Source organism: Hypanus sabinus, chromosome 8, assembly GCF_030144855.1.
Source record: "Hypanus sabinus isolate sHypSab1 chromosome 8, sHypSab1.hap1, whole genome shotgun sequence".
Taxonomy (NCBI): Eukaryota; Metazoa; Chordata; class Chondrichthyes; order Myliobatiformes; family Dasyatidae; genus Hypanus; species Hypanus sabinus.
Genome location: NC_082713.1, coordinates 34,247,500 through 34,267,688, shown reverse-complemented (window position 1 = coordinate 34,267,688; position 20,189 = coordinate 34,247,500). Strand labels below are relative to the sequence as shown.

General features: G+C 38.7%; 1 protein-coding gene across 3 annotated transcripts in view; it reads right to left on the bottom strand.

The window, feature by feature from the left end:
* The window catches only part of LOC132398037 (E3 ubiquitin-protein ligase XIAP-like), a 42,970-nt gene that overhangs the window by 16,052 nt on the left and 6,729 nt on the right, over positions 1-20,189 (bottom strand). For all 3 annotated transcript variants that reach the window (XR_009513523.1, XM_059976949.1, XM_059976948.1), the window contains 4 exons: positions 20,077-20,133; positions 15,763-16,749; positions 11,184-11,283; positions 6,368-6,446 (listed from right to left, as the gene is read on the bottom strand). Coding sequence is in view for 2 of the 3 variants with exons in the window: in XM_059976949.1 (XP_059832932.1) it covers positions 6,368-6,446; positions 11,184-11,283; positions 15,763-16,615 (1,032 nt within the window). In the remaining variant the exon portion in view is untranslated. The remainder of the gene's footprint in view (positions 1-6,367; positions 6,447-11,183; positions 11,284-15,762; positions 16,750-20,076; positions 20,134-20,189) is intronic.

Sequence of the window (20,189 nt, the reverse complement as noted above, 5' to 3'; positions counted from 1 at the left end):
TTTGTAATACTCCGACCTCAAGGTGACACTCACTGCTCAGCTGGTAAATGCCCTAAAAAATTACACATTTTTTTTTGTAAACCAAGATGACCCAGGGGATTTTTATGATCAGATACGAAAGTACAGAGGATCAATAGCGTTCATTAAATGGCACAGTGGCTTTGTGAGAAGCAAAAGGCCCCTGTCTGTTCCTGTTCCTGTTTTGTAAACTTGAGTATCATCTCATTGATGATCGAAGGTTATTCTCAGTGGTTTTCAGTTTATCACCTTGGAACAAAGGAAACACAGAATTCAACTTGCACAGAAGGGTGAATAAACAACAAATGCTTTGATCTGAACACTTTAGTGTTTGATCTGAATACTTTAGTACTGTACATTCAGAAATTAATTCTGATTAAGAAATTCGGCAAAACACCCCTCTTAGGTTAGCTTATATGTTGTTTTTTAATATCATTATGGTGCTGAAAGTTCCTGCGTATGAAGTCTTGCTTAATATAGCAAGATATTACTTCAGTGCTGGTTTTATTGGCAACCATGATCATGATTCAATTATACCAATTTCTGAATCAGATCAGAGATTTAATTGGAAAGATAACTTTTGCAAAGTTCATGGCAAAAGTATAAGCAACATTCAGAGAATTCACGTGTTTGGCATTGTCACAATCGGACCCAATGCCAGCTCAAGATTCAACCAGGCATGCATCAGATATTGAAACTTTAGATCGCAGGCTTTGGATTTGTAATTGAACTTGCCTGCCATTCCTTTCTTTCCCCTCCCCCAACAGCTTGATCTGCCCCATACTACACAACACAAAATAAATTTACAACATTAGCAACACAATACAAAAGAAGGAACCGAGTTGTCCCTTAACCGGCAACTTTCCCAGAAAATTCCCTTTTGACGTCTCACTGCTTTCATCTACTTTCGCTGCTATCTATGACTCATTTCTCCTTTTCAGTTTTGATGCAATATTCCACAGCTGAAAGAAAACTTTTACTTTCCACAGATGCTGCCTGCAGTTTTCCAACATTTTCTGCTTTTATTTTACTGAATTAAGTATGGTGATCATCAAGGAATTGGAAAGTTTCCAATCACTTGCAGCAAGGATTTGAAATGAATTTTAAGCATTCCAGATGCCAAACACCCCTCAGTGAAGCCTCTCATGTTCTTGTGTCACCAGGCAAGCTCAATTAAGTAAATATAATAAAAGGGAAACCTACACGCTGGACAATTAACTCAAACCTTAATTTGCAGTCCTATGTGGATGAACGGTGTATATTAATGATTTATTTGTCATTCATAACAAGTGATCAAGTCCAAAAGTCAATGTAGCCTCGACATTAAATCCAAAGCCGTGGTTAAACCAGAAGGTTTGTTGCTTGCTGAGAGCTGGATCAATGGTATTTAAGCCTGGTAACCCAGGTCTGTACAAGAAAACCAGGAAAGACTTCTGGGGGGCTATTTCGAGAGCAAAGAAACAATTTTGAATGAAGTTGGAAGTGACATCACATGCACTTCATCTCTGGCAGGTACAAAGCAAAAACCAATAGAATGAATGACACTACAAGATGAGCTCACTGCTTTCTATGCCCATTTTGAAAGGGAGAATGTAACTATAGCTTTGAAGATCTTTGCTGCATCCAGTGATCCTGGAGGCTGATGTCAGGCTGTCTTTCTTTTTTTTTTGGGGGGGGGGGGGGGAGGTTTGAACCCTCGCAAGGTGGCAGGCCCAAATAGAGTACTTGGTAAGACACTGAAAACTTGCGCCAACCAACCCGCCAAAGTATTTAAGGATATTTTCAACCTCTCGCTGCTGTGGTCGGATGTCCCCACCTGCTTCAAAAAAGCAACAATTACACCAGTGCCTAAGTGTAGTGAGAGCTGTCTTAATGATTATCATCCAGTAACACTCACACACAATGATGAAATGCTTTGAGAGGATGGTCATGGCTATAATGAACTCCTGTCTCAGCAAGGTCCTGGACCCACTGCAATTTATCTATCGCCACAGTAGGATTATGCCAGATGCCAACTCAATGGCTCTTCACTCAGGGTTAGACCACCTGGACAATACAAACATCCATGTCAGGATGCTGTTTATCGACTATACCTCAGCATTTAACATCAACATTCCCACAATCCTGATCGAAATGCTACAGAACCTGGGCCTCTGTACCTCTCTGCAACTGGATCCTCGATATCATAACCAAAAGACCACAATCTGTGCAGGTTGGTAATAATACCTGCACTTTGCTGAATATCAACACTGGCACACCTCAGGGTATGTGTGCTTAGCCCACTGCTCTATTCCGTCTATACCCATGACTGTGTATTTGAGCTATACCATCTACAAATTTGCTGATGATACAACCATTGTTGGTCGAATCTCAGGTGAAGATGAGACAGCATACAGGAGCAAGATATACTAGCTAGTTAAATGGTGCCGCAGGAACAACCTTGCACTCAATTCAGTAAGACGCAACAGGTGATTCTGAAATTCACTAAGGGGAAAGACAAAGGAACATGAACCAATCCTCAGGGAGATCAGAAGTGGAGAGAATGAGCAATTTCAAGTTCCTGGGTGTGAAGGTCTGAGGATCTAATCTAATCCCAGCATATTGATGCAACTATATTTCATTTGGAGTTTGAAGAGATTTAGTTCATCACCTAAAACACTTGAAATCTTCTTTAGATATACTGTGGAGGACATTCTGACAGGCTGCATCACAGAATGGTCTGCAGAGTAGAGGGTGGGAGGGAAATGGAGAGTAAAAAAAAGCTACTGCAGAAGACCAAAAGCTGTAAAATTAGTCAGCTTCATCTTGGGTACTAGCCTCCATAGAATCCAAGACATCTTCAAGGAGCAGTGCCTCAGAAAGGCAACATCTATTATCAGGTACCTCCAACACCCAGGGCATGCCCTCTCCTTATTGTTACTGTCAGGAAGGAGGTACAGAAGCCTGAAGGCTCACACTCAGCAATTCAGCAACAGTTTCTTCCAACAGAACTCATTAAAAAAAAGACCATCACCCAATGTGCAGAAAAGAAACAAATCTTGCAAAAAATAAAAACAAGCAGATAACATTCAGGACTGTAAAATGATCTAGTTCTTTCCTGGAGTACATGACGGATAAACTCTCAGGCTTCCAGCTAGGTACAGATAGAGCGGAAACTTGATTAGATGAGGCCAAACCAATCAAGAGGGACAAACTACAGGATTGTAAATACCACCAGTCTGCTCCACCATTCTAACATGACTGATCCTGGATCCCACTCAACCCCATACACCTGCCTTATCCTTTGGTACCCTGAGCAACCAGGAAACTGTCAACTTCCACTTTAAATATACCCATGGACTTGGCTTCCACCACTGTTTGTGGCAGAGCATTTCACAGATTCACTACTCTGGCTAATAAAAAAAAAATTCCTTCTTACCTCTGTTCTAGAAGGTCATCCCACAATTATGAGGCTGTGCCCTCTAGTTCTGGATACCCCCCACCATAAGAAACTTCCCTTCCACATCAACCTTATCTAGTTCTTTCAACATTCGGTAGGTTTCAATGAGATCCTCACACATTCTTCTAAATTCTAATGAGTACAAGGCCCAAAGCTGCCAAAACTGTTGACAAAAGTGCCATCTGACTAGTGTCGCAAAGGCTCATCACTATCTCTTTGCTTTTATATTCTACTCCCCTTGAAATAAATGCCAACATTGCATTTGCCTTCTTTATCACAGACTCAGCCTGTAAAATAACCTTCTGGGAGTTTTGCACGAGACTGCCAAGTCCCTCTGCACCTCTGATATTTGAATTTTCTTCCCAGTTTCTCCAAAGGTTCTACAGGCATTTCAACAGCTCAACTCCAAAAGGGAAGTTACATTGTCACGATATCAGAAAAAAAGTACGATTCACACAGTAATTAATAGTTTTGTTACACGCAGGTTGTTGCTGAGCTTCACCGGCAACATGCTAAACCTGAAGAGGGCCTATTAACTAAGTGCCTAATATTCTAGTATCAAATAATTAATGCCTTGATATAGACATTTTATGATGTTCATGACAACAAGTCCTCCACAGCTTATGAACACATGACTTATGTGGAGCTCTTACCCATGAAGGAGTGTTTGGGATACTAGCAGGATGGATCTGCTGCCCACTGGAGAGCTGCAGACATCTTCTGCTGTGTGAGAACTCAGTTCATAGCCACAATTCCCACTCACGAACTGTCCAGCTCATGAAGTTTACAGGAACAGAACTCTGCATAACCTGCGACAGACTTCTATGTCTATGACAGAAAGAGGCCATTTTAAATTTAACAGTATTGCTTCTCAGAAATCAGCTATTCATAACATGTCCATTAGTTTTGAGCACTCAGAACTGTCAAGAATATAAAGGGAATAAAAGGATTGCAAGGTAGTATCTACCTTATGAATTATTTCTTTAGGTTATACAGTTACTTAAAAATTTAGAATTGTGAATCCATTTCTGGCTTTTGGGACTGATCTTGCAGTTAAATTTCAACTAGTAGATCGTATTACTCAATCCTAATCTTCACCATATTCATTGACTACCCTTACAATGAAAATATAATTAGATTTAAAGTTAACCTTTGTACGTACAAGTGTTAAGAAGTTTCACACGTAATCTCGCAATGGGCTACATGATAGAAGTAATTTTATATTCAGATAAATGTATGGTCACATGCACTGTTTGCAATAAATAGCATTGAAAATAAATTAGATCAAACTGTTGCACAGAGAATTGTTTTGTTTTAGTTAACAAGATATTCATTATTAAGATATACAAGTCAAAAAACAACATTAGACACAATACAAGGTGAAGGTTCAGAAGACTATAAAGTTGTTCTGTTGTTTCAAAACATCAGTGGGGAGGGGTGAAAGTTACTGGAGAGAATTATGACTGACAGGATCTAACAGCATTTGGATAGATAGAGTCTGTATAGGAGTCAGGGCTGTGTATGGGAAGTCATGCTTGTTTTTTCTGATGAGGTTACCCAACATGTTAATGTTAGGGCAGTAGATGTATATCCGGACTTTAGCAGAGCCCACGTGGTAGGTTAGCCCCCGTGGAATCCGGAGAGAGGTAGGCAAGTAGATTCAAAACTGGCTGGGAGGTGGGACGCAGACGGTGGGGTTGGAAATTATATTTCGGAATGGAAGCCACTAACTCATGGCATGTGCAGGGGTCAGTATTGGGACCCTTGTTATTTGTTATTTATACTGGACATGGACATGTTTCATCAGCAAGTTTGCAAGTGACATGAGATTAAGAAGTGGTGTTGATAGTGAAGAAGGTTATTGTAGATAAGGGAACCTTGATTAGTTCAGTAAGTGGGCTGAGGAGTGGCAACTAAATTTCAAAACATATGCTTAAGGTGATGCATTTTGCAAATTCAAACTAGTGGAGAACATGTACTATGAATAGCAGGACATTGGGAAGCATAACAGAATAGAAGCACAAATGGGTAATTCATTGAACACAGCATTACAGGGTGGTGAAAAGGTGATTAGCATGCTGGCCTTCATTAGTCTGGTCACTGAGTTTACAAGTTGGTGTTAAACTGGAAAAAGTACAAAAAAAGATTTACACAGATTTTGGCAGCAGGGAATCACATCTTAGACACTAAGATTTCGAATATAATTGGCACAAGAAAACGTTGCCTTCCCTGGAATGGTTTCAATTTTCTAGAATGTTATTGAATGATGTGGCAGTTGCTACTTCTAAATAAGGCCAAATTTATCCAGAAGTGGGGCAGACACTCAAAATAAAATAAATTTTGGCTTTGTGGATAAAATGGTCAAGTTTTGATCATCTGAAGATTGTGGATGAGCAAGTAAGGAGGGATTTGGACTGATTTTGCCTTAGAGAAATTATATAAGTGTGAGAATATAGAATCATTGTCATTAATCATAGCGTGAAAAGGAATGGGTTTCATTTATTTCCAAGATTACAACGACTTTATATATGGATCTACAAGTACTTGATCAAGATTAAGAATTATGGAACATCCTGAAGTCTTAAGGTATCAAGTAAAAGCAATTCTCCATGACAAAGGCTGCTGAATTCACGATTACAGCATGAAAGGAAGTGAAAGAAAACATTTCATTTGCTGATAAACTGCTTAAATGGCTTGCTGAGCATAATAATAATAAAAGGCAGAACTTGCTGCAGTAGCCAACAGAGTGCCAATGGTGGCCTAAGTACACTCTAGAACGAGGTTCATCTAAGTCAGGGTTAGATAAATTATAAAACAAGCATTTTAATCAAACCACTCAACACTATCGACACCTTTGCCCTCTTCCCATCACACACGACCCCAAAGCGACAGTTCAAGAATTAAACTTACTGTGGAATTCAAATGCAATTTCTTCAATTGAACATCATTAACAAAACCATGGCCTTTCTGCTGAATCAGGAAAGCACACCTATTGGGAAGAGAAATATTTTCCTGAAAAATTTTTCCAAAATTTATGCAAACCAAGCAATTTTTTTAAATATTAAAAACGGGTACCAAATGTTTTCCTGTTTTTAAAAACAATAGTCAAAACTGTGCGGCTTCTGGCCTCATGGGATGACACACTCTGGTGGCATACAAAAAGGTCTGGCAAACCGATGTTTAAAAAAATGTTGTGAACCATTTTCAGCTAAGTGTATCCCACGAGGGGAAAAAATTTCCATCCCAGGAAATGTACACTTGTAGCCTTAAGCTCTGCTTCACACTTGATGGGGCTGCAGACAATTTGCTCTCTTCCTCTGTGATCAACCTTTTTTTTTAAAGAAAAAACACGATTAACGATAAAATCAAATTGAATTAAGTAACCCTTTAAGCAGATCTCCAAGCTCATTATTCATGCAATTTGGGCTTGGTAAGCAACCTTCATGGACCACGAGTCTTTCTTGCTGGTATTCCAGCAGTGTTAAGGTTCCAGCACCAAAGTGACAAACTGAAATTAAATTAAACAGGAGTTTAATTAATTAATTTAATTAAAGGGTTGTTTAAGATTTACAGTGATGTTGAAGGCTCTGCATAGCTTCTTGAAGATGCTTCACATTTCAGGAGTGCTCTATTAGTGAAGTGGAAAATGTGCTCAAGGTGAAGCAAATTGTTCAGTAACAAAGCCTCTTTCTTTGTAGGAAATGAAGTCAATTGAAACTATTTCTGTTTACCTCTGGGAAATGGCTCAGAGGGTAGGGATAAAGGTTCTAGGTCAGACAGCAAGTAACTAAAACATTAACTATCCCATCTTGGAATTACTCTTGGACCCATTGTACTCAAGAAGCTGGTCACTTAAATTTTAAATCACCTGGTCTCTATCTGGTACTAAGGAGGTAATTCTACAGTATTAAACAACCAAGGCCCAGCTTGGGAGTATTGACTAGATCCCCGAATATAACAGGATGGAGATACAGATAATAAGATTTAAGATCTGAGACAATTAATAGCTTCATATCTTAGGAACAAGAAATGAATCATGATTTAGGCTTATCCCACCATTACTCAAGGAACATGTCACTACCAGTTAATATTTAACAGTACTTGCTGCAGGGAGCATTTTAGAATGCTGCCAGGACTAATAATATGCCATGATTAAGCAGGAGTATGGTACATTGGAGTTGTTTATCTGCAACAAAGGATAAGAGTTTTAGCAAAAGTTAAATTAAATCAATGCTCAAAGTTGACGAGAAACATGCCAAGGTTTTGAAACTGAGAAAGTTTCATCACTTCATGTGCTGTGCATCTGGAACAAGATAAGTAAAGGTCCTTATAAAGTACAGGAGTAAATATCTATTAGAGAATTGACCTGAGTCTGACAAGGGTACAAAAGCCTAACGAGCTTCATGGCAAATACTTCTTTGATTCATTTCCACTCATCACCACCAAAATAAAGTTAAATATTTATCTGTTCCATTCACCATGAACTAATGTTTTATCTATACTAGCTCTTGGACCCTTCCCTCAGTTACTGCTAACAGATTCTAGTAACGTGTGTCATTTGCTCAATATTTAAGCTACTTCTGTCTTCTATAAAAACAATTGATTCTTTTTCCATGTAGCAAATCAATTCTTAAACTGACTTCTACATAATCATTTATGTGCGTCCATAATTTCTTCACCAAATCCTGTGTTTGAAAATTATGTACAAACTGACATTTAAGAAATCAGATTTTAAACATTCTTTTGATAAAGTTTTAGGCAATACTTGATTTCTCCCTTACATTTGATCTTACTTACATCTCAACAGCTTTCCGCATTGGTCTTTTCACCCATTTGGCCTCTTCTGTGCTCAGGTGGGAACCTGACATTCATTGACGCAACAACAAATAGAATGACTGGTTTGGTCATATGAGACAGTCAATCCCACCAACATGCCATGGCCTTCATGTTCCAACTGCATGGCCTTTAGTTACATGGCATCAAAAAAGGTCATTCAGCCTACCAGACGTAGTCCTACTTGCCTACATTTAGTCCATTTTCCTCTAAACCTTTTCTTTCCATAATTTCTCTAAATATCTATTGAATGTTAATTTTACTGGCTTCTAACAGTTGCTTTGGCAACTTGTTCCACATACCTACCATCTGTGTGAAAAGGATGCCCTCTCAAATTAAAACGATTCCCTCTAATTTTAGACACCCCTACCTGGTCAAAAGATTATGACCAATCTACATATATACACTCAGCTCCAGGGGGAAAAATACTGTAGCCTGGCCAGTCTCTCATAATTTAAACCCTCCAGTCTCAGTAAAACCTCTTCTGCACCTTTTTTCCAAAAAAAAAAATAAGAGCTTTATGATATCCTTCCTATAGCTTGACAATCAGGAATGCACAGTATTCAGGCAAGTAGTCTCACTGACATTTTATATTGTTGTAAGGTGTGTCCCAACTCATGCTCAAAACCTGTCCAATGAAGGCAAGCATGCCAAATTCTTCTTCACCACACTGTCCACCTGAAAGGTCACTTGCAGGGAACTATGTACTTGTAACCTCATGTCTGTGTTCAACACTGTAGATCTTGTCACTTTTTTGCCTAAATCCTGCTCTGGTTTAATTTCCCAAATTGCAACATTTCACACTTGTCCAACTCAAATTCCATCTGCCATTCCCTGATATTCTTAATTTCTGAATGTTTCTTTACAGAAAAAAAAAAGGATTTTGCATTACATGATTCTTTACCCATCTACCTGGTAATTTTAATCTATGACAAAAGCTGGAAGAGAGTGCATTTCTGGGGCTTGGTATGCATATGTCATGGTCTCTCCTACAATTAAACGCAATTCCGTACTGGTCATGTGAACCTGGGAGAGGACTCTGCTATTGGTTCACTGATTCTTCCTGCGAATTTGGAGGATTTTACTTTCACAGCTTTAGTGACATTGTTTCTAATAACTTGAAATGTCTGTTGTCAGTAACCAGGTCTCAATATAGGAAGGAAAGGATTACTTATCTTCATGTGATGATGCACGTTCTTTGCAACCGCAGGAGCTGCAACACCTTAAGATTCATCTTTTCACTTCCAAGCACCCAGGGACCCAACAATTATCCCCCTCTCAGTGAAACACCAATTCAGTTGCACTTTTCTACTCATGCTTTCTTTGGTCCCCAGTGTGATCTCCTTCTCACTGGAAAATCCAATTATAGATGGGGCAAAAGATTTGCAGTCTTCGTGAATGAGTGAGCTTGCTGGTGGCTGCCACTTTATCATATCACTCCCTCTACAGCTCATCCCTGGCCTCATCATTTCAATCCAGCCCAACTCCCCCATTTAGTCTGAACGTGCAACAACTTTCCAAATTCTGTATCAAGATCCTCAAATTGAGGTAATTCACCCTTCTTTCTGTCCATAACAGAATTAGTAATTTTTTGCCAATAATGTTGGCTCAGCTTTCTCTTATTCCATTCATATTGTCTAGTAAGCTGGCGATACCCTGAAGTCCTGTTATTTATAAACAAATGTTGTGCTGTTAACTCTTTCTTCCTCCCCCCACACCATTCAGCCATTTGGAATAACTAATTCAGAAATGCTCCTTTCTTATTTATGCTCCCTCCCCACTTTCTCTAACTGAGAACTTGCATTTCTCTCCTTCCTCTGACCCAAAACATTAATGGTTCTTCCTTCTGCAAATATGGAGTGCTTCCAGCCTTTTGTTTTCAGTACAGGGTTAAACTGTGCCCTTTCTACTCTGAAGATTGTGCCAGAAACAAGATACTATGATGCAAATATCCTCTTCATCATCCTTTCCATTTGAGATAAAGCAGAAGTTCCGCAAATCTCCATTTTCTGATTTTGAGTTAAATATCTTTATTTTGGACCGGGAAAATAAGTCACATATATTTGCAAATATAACAGCTAACTTTAAATTAGTAATCCATTTCTTTAGAAAAATACGATCAGGCATCTCCCCTTAAATTCTTCCAAACACAAAAGAAAGTTTCATAAATAGGTCAAATAGACCACTTGATAAAAATTTAAAACATGGCAGTGGACAAATAGGAGATATCAAAATTGAAGATAAAATGTTCCATTACATTCAGCTGCAATATACAGGAGGAACAGGTATGGTATCATAGTGGTTAGCACAATGCTTTACAGTTCTAGAGACTGGGTTCAATTCCTGCAATCTGCAAGGAGTTTGTACAATCTCCCTGTGACGGAGTGGGTTTCCTCCAGGTGCTCCAGTTTCCTCCCACAGTCTAAAGATGTACCAGTTGGTAGGTTATTTAGTCATTGTAAATTCTCCTGTGATTAGGCTAGGGTTAAATTAGGGGTTGCTGGGCAGCCCCACTCGAAGAGAAATTCTGCACTGTACCTAAATATAAATAATTTTCACTTTAGTGGATGACCTGATATTACCCCGGTGTCTCAAAAAAATAGCAAATCCATTATTTTTCTCCAAGGCAGCTGGAACATCATTCCAAACTATTGCAGGAAATAGTGAGTGCACCTTAGTTTCGGCCAAGGCATTCACTTTCTTTGCCCTATTTAAAGAATCAACTGACTACATTGGAAAATTAATCGAGAAGTTGAGGACTATCAGAACCAGAATTCCACAAGGCGAAACTTAATTGATTTAAGAAAAAAAAATGAACACAACCAAAACCAGCAAAAATCAATTAATTGACTTATACAAAATACACAAAAATCAAAAATGTTTAGCAATTTACCCTGGAAACCATTTTGCATGCTGCTCCCAGGCTTTATCACCAGCTTCCCAATTTTTAAGGCCTCCATCACAATGGAAACACTTCACGTCGTCTCCATCACCTGAAATTCAATGTCAAAATTCAGCAATTACCTCCAAAATTAACAGAAGTATCTAATACACATGTGCAATCACAAAGACTTGGAAATTCCCATTAATATTTTCATTTCCTCAGTACAACTGGGCAGAGGCAATGTTGGCTTGCATCACAACACGGTTCAGTTCCGTTTCAAAACCTGTCGATTCCCAAATTCCATAGATGCTGTATTTCAGGACTGCTCAAAAGTTCAGATATTCATTGAGAAAGTGTGTGCAATAATGCAATTGAGCTTAATGTCATGGGTGAAAAGTGTCACCTTCTTCCCATCAAAAAAAAGTGAGCTAATACTTCCCTAAATCAGTCATGGTTTTTCTCTTCAATCAATGATTCAGACAAGTGCAACTTGTTTCAACAGGTATCACCATGCAAACAATGAAAAACTAAAACATTTGTTACGAAGCACAATTGTTGTAAATAATCATTTTCCCACTTGAACAATTTTACCCATACCAAAGGGACATCAGATCCATTGCTCTTTTGTACTAAATGCTCTATCCATCAACTCCCGATACAAATAGGACCCTATCTTACTATTCATTATTTCCACTCATGGAACAAACAATGATAGTTCAGAATTTATCGGTTAAGTTCAGTATGATTGAAGCTATGAAAGGATTACTGAGAATTCTCTGACACCTGGTTTTGAAATAGACCATTTTGTGCCAAAGAGCACCCATTGTTTTTATTTGCAATGAACATTTCGCAGAATAACAAGGTAGAAAGCAACAAAAAGAAAGCAATTTCATTTTATCTATTATTGACAATTTGTTACTCAGACAACAATCAGCAAAGGTTATGGAATGGGATGAGAAAAGATAAAACACTAAGGTCATGCCCATTAGCAGGTCTAAAAATCATACCAATAGGATTATTCATGATTGGAAATAATGGAAGATATTCATTTCAGATTACATTCAAAAACAATTCAGAGCATCTCATAAGGGTTCCATCATCTCATGTGGCTGCTTGTATTTGCAATTCTCCAACTCAAACTTCAATCTGCTTAACTGTTTTCTATGAAGAAGTTTGAAACAGCTACTTAACAGGATATATTTTGTTTCAAATGAAAATTGCAACAGAGCTTGATGGCATGCCATTCTCTTACTGAATGGCAGTGCAAGTTTTAAAGGTCATTTGGCCTTCTGAACTATTTTTACTGGCACTGTTGATCTTCAAGGACACTTATGAAATGAGACATTCTCTCATGTAATAACCCAACCTCTATAAGCTTGAGAGGAAAGCAGTCCCTCCAAATTGGCCTGACTGAAAGATGCACAGAATGCCTAATTAATAATTACTTCAATTGTGGAGTCTGCCATTGTGACAAAATGCAATTGCTTGGCCCGCTAATGAAAAAATGGTCAGCTATCTAAATTAAAAAGTAGCAGTGAATTCTTATACAATGATAGACAGCAAATAGGAACACATTCCCAATATCTCCAGATGTGGTGTCACAAAATAAAATTAGCTCTGGCTCTGAACACAAACTGACCCTAATGTATTTCCTCAATCTGTGCAACTGACTGCAGACCAAATTGTTCATTAACATTTAGACCAAATTCAATAGTTAAGACTTTAGTCAGGTGTGAGTTATGGCTGAAGCTATTATCCAAAATACATCTAATATTCCTTCTCTCCCAATATTTTGACTGGAAAATTGATCCCTCACCACCTAAATTAAAACAACTTGAAAACAAGAGGTCTTTTCCTCCTCCGTCTTTCGGCACTTTGTTTTGTTCTACATGCCTTTTTCATTTCATAACGAAAGACTATTAATATCCCAGTCTCTGGATGTGCATTACACATGCCAGAAGCATTACACAAGACAGAAGCTATTAAAAATGTGCAATCCACTGCTTCATCAAGTACTTCCAAATGACTATCAAAAAAAATTGAGACGAAATACAAAATCAGTCATTCATCCATCAGGCAAAATATTTTGCACATGTGTTTCAATGTATTTTTTAGTTTCCATAAACATCACTAATACATACTCCAAGACTGCATTTTCCATTGGAACCAGATCAATGCTAATTGATCTGAATAACTTTTTGTGGTTTGACAAGAAACAAGTGCTAGCTACAACCAGCTAAAATACTGCATATTTCTTGCACACAGATTCGTATGCATGGAGTCAGAGGAAGTGTATTGGCACGGATAGTGGATTGGTTAACCAATAGAAGGCAGAGAATTGGTATAAATGGGTGTTTCTCCGGTAGGCAGTCAGTGGTGAGTGGGGTGCTGCAGGGGTTGGTGCTGGGCCCGCAGCTGTTTACCATTTACATTGATGGTTTGGAAGAGGGGAACTGAGCGTAGTGTAGCAAAATTTGCTGATGGCATTAAACTGAGCTGAAAAGCAAATTGTACAGAGGATGTGGAGAGTCTGCAAAGGGATATAGATAGGTTAAGTAAGTGGGCCAAGGTCTGGCCCCAATGGAATACCACGTTGGTAAATGCAAGATCATCCACTTTGAAAGGAATAATAGAAGAGCAGATTATTAGTTAAATGATGAAAGATTGCAGCATGCTGTTGTGCAGAGGGACTTGGGAGTGCTTGTTCATGAATCGCAAAAAGTTGGCTTGCAGGTACAACAGGTTATTAAGAAGGCAAACAGAATATTGGTTCTCATTGCTAGAGGGATTGAATTCAAGAGCAGAGAGGTCATGCTGCAACTATACAGGGTACTGCTGGGACCGCACCTGGAGTACTGTGTGCAGTTCTGGTCTCCATACTTGAAGGATATACTGGCTTTAGAGGCAGTGCAGAGGAGATTCACCAGGTTGAGTCCAGAGATGGAAGGGGATAACTTATGAGGAGAGATTGAGTCGCCTGGGACTATACTCTCTGGAGCTCATAAGAATGAGAGAGGATCTTATAGAAACATACAAAATTTTGAAAAGGATAGATAAGATAGAAGTAGGAAAATTGTTTCCATTGGTAGGTGAGACTAGAACTAGGGAACATTGTCTCAAGATTCAGGGGAGAAGATTTAGGACAGAGATGAGGAGAAACTTTTTCCCAGAGAATGGTGAATCTGTGGAATTCTCTGCCCAGGGAAGCAGTTGAGGCTTCTTTACTAAATATGTTTAAGAAACAGTTAGATAGGTTTTTACATAGTAGGGGAATTAAGGACTATGGGGAAAAGACAGATGGAGCTGAGCTTACGGACAGATCAACCATGATCTTGTTGAATGGCGCGGCAGGCTCGATGGGCCAGATAGCCTACTCCTGCTCTTATTTCTTATGTTCTTATGTAAATTTTACCCAAAAGATCTCTGATCTATAATGTCAGCACAACTCGTGCTTTCAAATGTATATTAATCTTCTGTGGATAACAATAACTGTCTTTTAAAGGAGAGCCTTTGAACAAAGCAAGATCCCTTTAAACTAAGATGAGGAGGAACTGAGAGGGTGATGAATTTGTAGAACTCGTTGCTGCAGAAGGCTATAGAAGCCAATCATTGGGTGTATTGAAGGCAGAGATCAACAATTTCTTGATGGGCAAGACTGTTAAGGCTCATAAGGACAGGTACGATTAAATGGTGGAGCATGCTCGATGAGCCAAATCCTGCTGGCACTTCTGATCGTCTCATTACCATCACTGGTCCCCATTCAAGTTCAAACTTAGCACCTTCACTTAAAAGCAAATGTTACAATTTTAAAAAGGACAATTTTATGCAATTCCAACCAATAGGAAAAACAAAACTACCAATCAAGCAATTGCTTCTTTTAGATTGTTTGCTTCAGGTGCAATGAGTGTGAGGTTGGGGGGAGGGGGGTGCCATGGTGAAGAGAGTCAATTGGCCTTGCTGGTGCTTAGTTTTCATGATTGAAAAGCTGACTGCGACCAGGATCAATGGAAATCTTAAAAAAATATTCATGCCAACTTAAAAGTTGGCATGACCATCACTATTACAAATATACATGAGCATTGGATGCAATGTTGGAACCAATTTGCCATATGCTCTTGACAAGGAATATTGCAATGTGCTTTTTTAAAAATAAACTGGCTCTCCTTGGTTTGCACCCCAGAAAAAAAAATACATCTGTTGGGATTTCTCTTTCACATCATTGATTATCTATTGCATTACAATTGTGATTTGTGAAGTTAATTTGAAAGAAGATAATGTCAATGCATTCCACCTTCTGGCCTTTCTGGTAATTTCTCCAATTGCAGTACCTGTGAGTGACACTGGACCTGCATATTTAATTCTGTTTCAGTTCCATCTTGGTAATAAAGGCCAATCCATGAGCCAACTCCAATGCATGCCATTGCCTCACATTCTTTCATCACTTTTGCTCAACAAGTATCATATTTATAATTCACTGACTGAAAAAGCAATAATCATTGCTAGAAATTCCAAACATATACAGCCATTGACATATTTTCCTCTTAATACAGTCAAAGTACTTCACTGTAATTATTGAAATTGACAGTACCTGTGCTGTAAAATCCAGCTCTAGCAAGGTCTTCAGCATCAAGTGGAAAATGCATTCGGTTTTTGAAAGTCTGAAGCCGAGAATTAAAACACTGCTTTTCTGGGTGTTTGGGAAGATGGAAAAAACTCGGTTTTGGTTCATCATTGAGGTGCAGGTTAACATCTGTGCCACAATTTGAATCTGCTGGTACATTTCCAACTGAAAGGCCACAAACAAAAGAGCATGCTGGAAAATGTCTTTTATGTTCAGACATTGCACGATCTCCAGGTTCCCAGTTTTTCATTATTCCACCACAGCAAAAGCATTGAACCTGATCATCTTTGCCAATGTAGTATAGCCCTGCTTTAGCCAAATCTCTTGGGGTTATAATGCCATAACTAGGCCAGTTAGTGAAGGTTTTAAGTCTGGTAGCTTCACTACACATAGCAGGGTTTCTAGGCCGTAAATGGGATAAGTCTTCAATGCCTCCACTTCTTACAGGATCATTGGGAAGTTCGTGGTTACCATTGGATTGTCTGGAAGGCCCATTTATTGCAGTTGCTGCAAATTCACCACGAGATGCCACTGGAAAACTAGAGTTTGACTCTTCTTCTTTTACTATTAAACCATTAATAAAAGGACAAGCTGGGAAAAGTTGCCTGTGTTTTCTCACAGCAGAATCGCCATATTGCCAGTTTTCCACTATGCCACCACAGCTGAAACATTGGACTTGGTCTTTATAACCAGTATAGAAGAAGCCTGCTCTGGCTAAAGTTGTTTCACACACAGGAACATCAGGTGGAAAATTTACAAATGTTTCCAGTCGATAGATGTCATTTGAAAGATTTTGTTTGCAATCCGTTACAATGTCCATACTGAAGAAAATATGGTAATCCTTTGTGTTTCAAAGTTACCTGGGATAATTTTTACTCGGTGCTCAGAAAATTCTCCAAAGGCTGTTTAAAAGTGAGCAGCAACTTCTTCAAAATGAAATTCCATCTTCTACATCTATCAAAGATAGAGAGTTCATCACTGCAACTGATTTACTATAAAATTCAATAGATACAAAAGCTTTCTATTAAATATTTAGATATTGAAACTCAATTTCCATACATAACATACACATTTTGCAGTGACTTGAATATGTAATTTTGAGCAGACCGTTGAAAATTAAGGAAAATGTACGTTTATGGCACAGTAGCATAGCGGTTAGCACAACACTTTATAGTGCCGGTGACCCTGGTTTAACTCCTGCCAATGCCTTTAAGGAGTTGTATATTCTCACCATGACTATATAGGTTTCCTCTGGGCTATCGGGTTTCCACCCACAGTCCAAAGATGTACCAGTTGATCGGTTAATCATTCATTGTAAATTGTTCCATGATTCTGCATGGATTAAAATGTAGGATTACTGGGCAGTATGGCTCAAAGGGCTTGTGGGGGGGGGGGGGGGGTCCAATTCCATGCTGTACCTCAATAAATAAATATTAAGTTAGTAGACGCAAATTGGCTGAGAAATATTGATATTTCATATCTATGAGCCAAATTTAGCATTTGCCAAGCTTAAGGACTGCTCTGCATAGCTGCTCTTATATCATGGAGTTCACTGGAATGCAGTCAATTTTTCCCCATTTTGTGGAAAAATCTGTCCAAAAACTGCACTGGTTGATCAGGTGCAAGAGCAAGTGCATTGACTTCAAAGCACAGGAAACGTTATGAAAGACCCAAGTGTCAATCATATCAATAAACATTCAACTTGTTCAGAATATACATTTGAATTATTTTCTTTAATTTTTAATATTTAGTAGCTTTCACATGATTTGGAATGCCAGGAACTGATTTTTTTTTTAAACCAGATTTAACTTTTTCCCATTTGTTTTTAAAGCAGACAATGTTCTGTTCCCACTAGGCAGGTGTTTGGCAGTGAATTGACATTAGTACACCAGAAAGGCAAGTATATAGTTAAGCAATTAATGCAACTCAAAACTCGGGTGAAAATTACTTTATCTGGTAATGGACCAAAAATGTTCAGAGACTGCAGGTTGGTGCCAGTCTCCACAGAACCAAAAGAGATCACCAGCATCATAGACTTTCACAATAAAACTTATATTAAAATAAAAACTCACTTCATTAGTTTGAGTGTTAGTAGCAAGTGGGTTGAAATATTAACAATGGAAATGCCAGAAAAGTCTTCTTGAATGAGAATGGGGAAATCCCTTCCACAAGCTATTGAAACGTTACTGGAAAAAGGAACTAGATCGCAGTTTTGAAACTGATAGATACTACAGAACCATAGAACACGACAGCACAGTACAGGCCCTTCAGCCCTCTATGTTGTGCCGACCCATATAATCCTTAAAAAAATACTCAACCCACACTACCCCATAACCCTCCATTTTTCTTTCATCCATGTCCCTGTCCAAGAGGCTCTTAAATACCCCTAATGTTTTAGCCTCCACCAACATCCCTGGCAAGTCATTCCAGGCACTCACAACCCTCTGTATAAAAAAACTTACCCCTGATGTCTCCCCTAAACTTCCCTCCCCTAATTTTGTACATATGCCCTCTGGTGTTTGCTATTGGTGCCCTGGGAAACAGGTACTGACTATCCACCCTATCTATGCCTCTCATAATCTTGTAGACCTCTATCAAGTCCCATCTCATTCTTCTATGCTCCAAAGAGAAAAGTCCCAGCTCTGCTAACCTTGACTTATATGACTTATAATATGACTTATTCTCCAATCCAGGCAACATCCTGGTAAATCTCCTCTGCACCGTCTCCATAACTTCCGCATCCTTCCTATAATGAGGTGACCAGAATTGAACACAATACTCTAAGTGTGGTCTCACCAGAGATTTGTAGAGTTGCAACATGACCTCTCTACTCTTGAACTCAACCCCCGTTAATGAAGCCTAGCATCCCATAGGCCTTCTGAACTACCCTATCAACCTGTGCAGCGACCTTGAGGGATGTATGGATTTGAACCTCAAGGTCCCTTTGTTCATCCACACTCTTAAATAACTGACCATTAATCCTGCACTCAAATCTTCTAGTTTGTCCTTCTAAAATGCATCACCTCACACTTGTCCAGATTGAACTCCATCTGCCATTTTTCTGCCCAACTCTGCAGCCTGTCTGTAATCTTCTTGTAATCTGTCTGTATCCTCTTGTAATCTTCGACAACCTACAGCTCCATCCACAACTCCTCCAATCTTTGTGTCGTCTGCAAACTTACTCACCCATCCTTCTGCCTCTACATCCAGGTCATTTATAAAATCACAAATAGCAAGGGTCTCAGGACAGATCCCTGCAGCACTGCACTGGTCACCGACCTCCAGGCATAATACTTTCCTTCCACAACTACCCTCTGCTTTCTTCCTTTAAGCCAATTTTTTATCCAAACAGCCAAGGTTCCACTTATCCCATGCCTCATGACTTTCTGGATGAGTCTCTCATGAGGGACCTTGTCAAATGTTTTGCTAATGTCCATGTAGTCCACATCCACTGCCCTACCCTCATAAAATTTCTTTTGTTACCTCTTCAAAAAACTCAATCAGGCTCATGAGGCATGATCTTCCCTTCACAAAGTCTGACATGGATAAAATGACAGCTGATGTGGTAACTTTGACCCAGTTTGGCCTCAGAAGTTTGTAAAAGTTATTTCCACTGGAATATAGTTATACCAAACCATTCAACACTAGAATATGAATGATTATTTCTCTTACCGATTTCTCATTGTGCAGCATGTACAAGGCAAGGGGGAAATCAGAGGGGATTGATATCTGGAACATACTACCAAAAGCAGGAATGAAGTATAATGTATGTAAACAAAAGCACTTAAATAATCAACAGGTGCATGGCCTTATGTAGGCAAGCAGATTATAAAGAAAACCCCAGTTTGTATTATGTGGGTGACCAAAAGACCTATTATTGTACTAAGACTCTATGATTGGTCAATCTAAAAATACAATTTAGCAAACTTGAATGGTAATGAAAGATCATTACCTTACAACAAACTCCACCTCTCTCCCTGCAGATATCCTGTCACAATTTTTTGTTAAGTTAATAAGTTAGACATAAACCAACAACCTCAGAAGGCCAGGATCTGATTAAGTTATAACCAACATCAAGGTTAAAAAAGTGCCTCCTTCAGAATTTCATTACAATTTAAAGCCTTCAAAACAAAATAACATTGACACTAGAACTATAAAGAGAAATAACACATTAAGAATTCTGAAACATGCCGAAATTAACAAAGCAATAGAAACACGATGAAGTATTAAAAGTGGTACTAATTTCAAATACCGATCTCCAAACACAATTTCATTACTCACCATTTCCTTCTGAATCTTGCAAACGTCTGCCAGTAAAATTACTTCAGAAGCAGTTCCCTAGAAAATTACAGCACACAAGTCTATTACTAATACTCATAACTTAACAATTATTT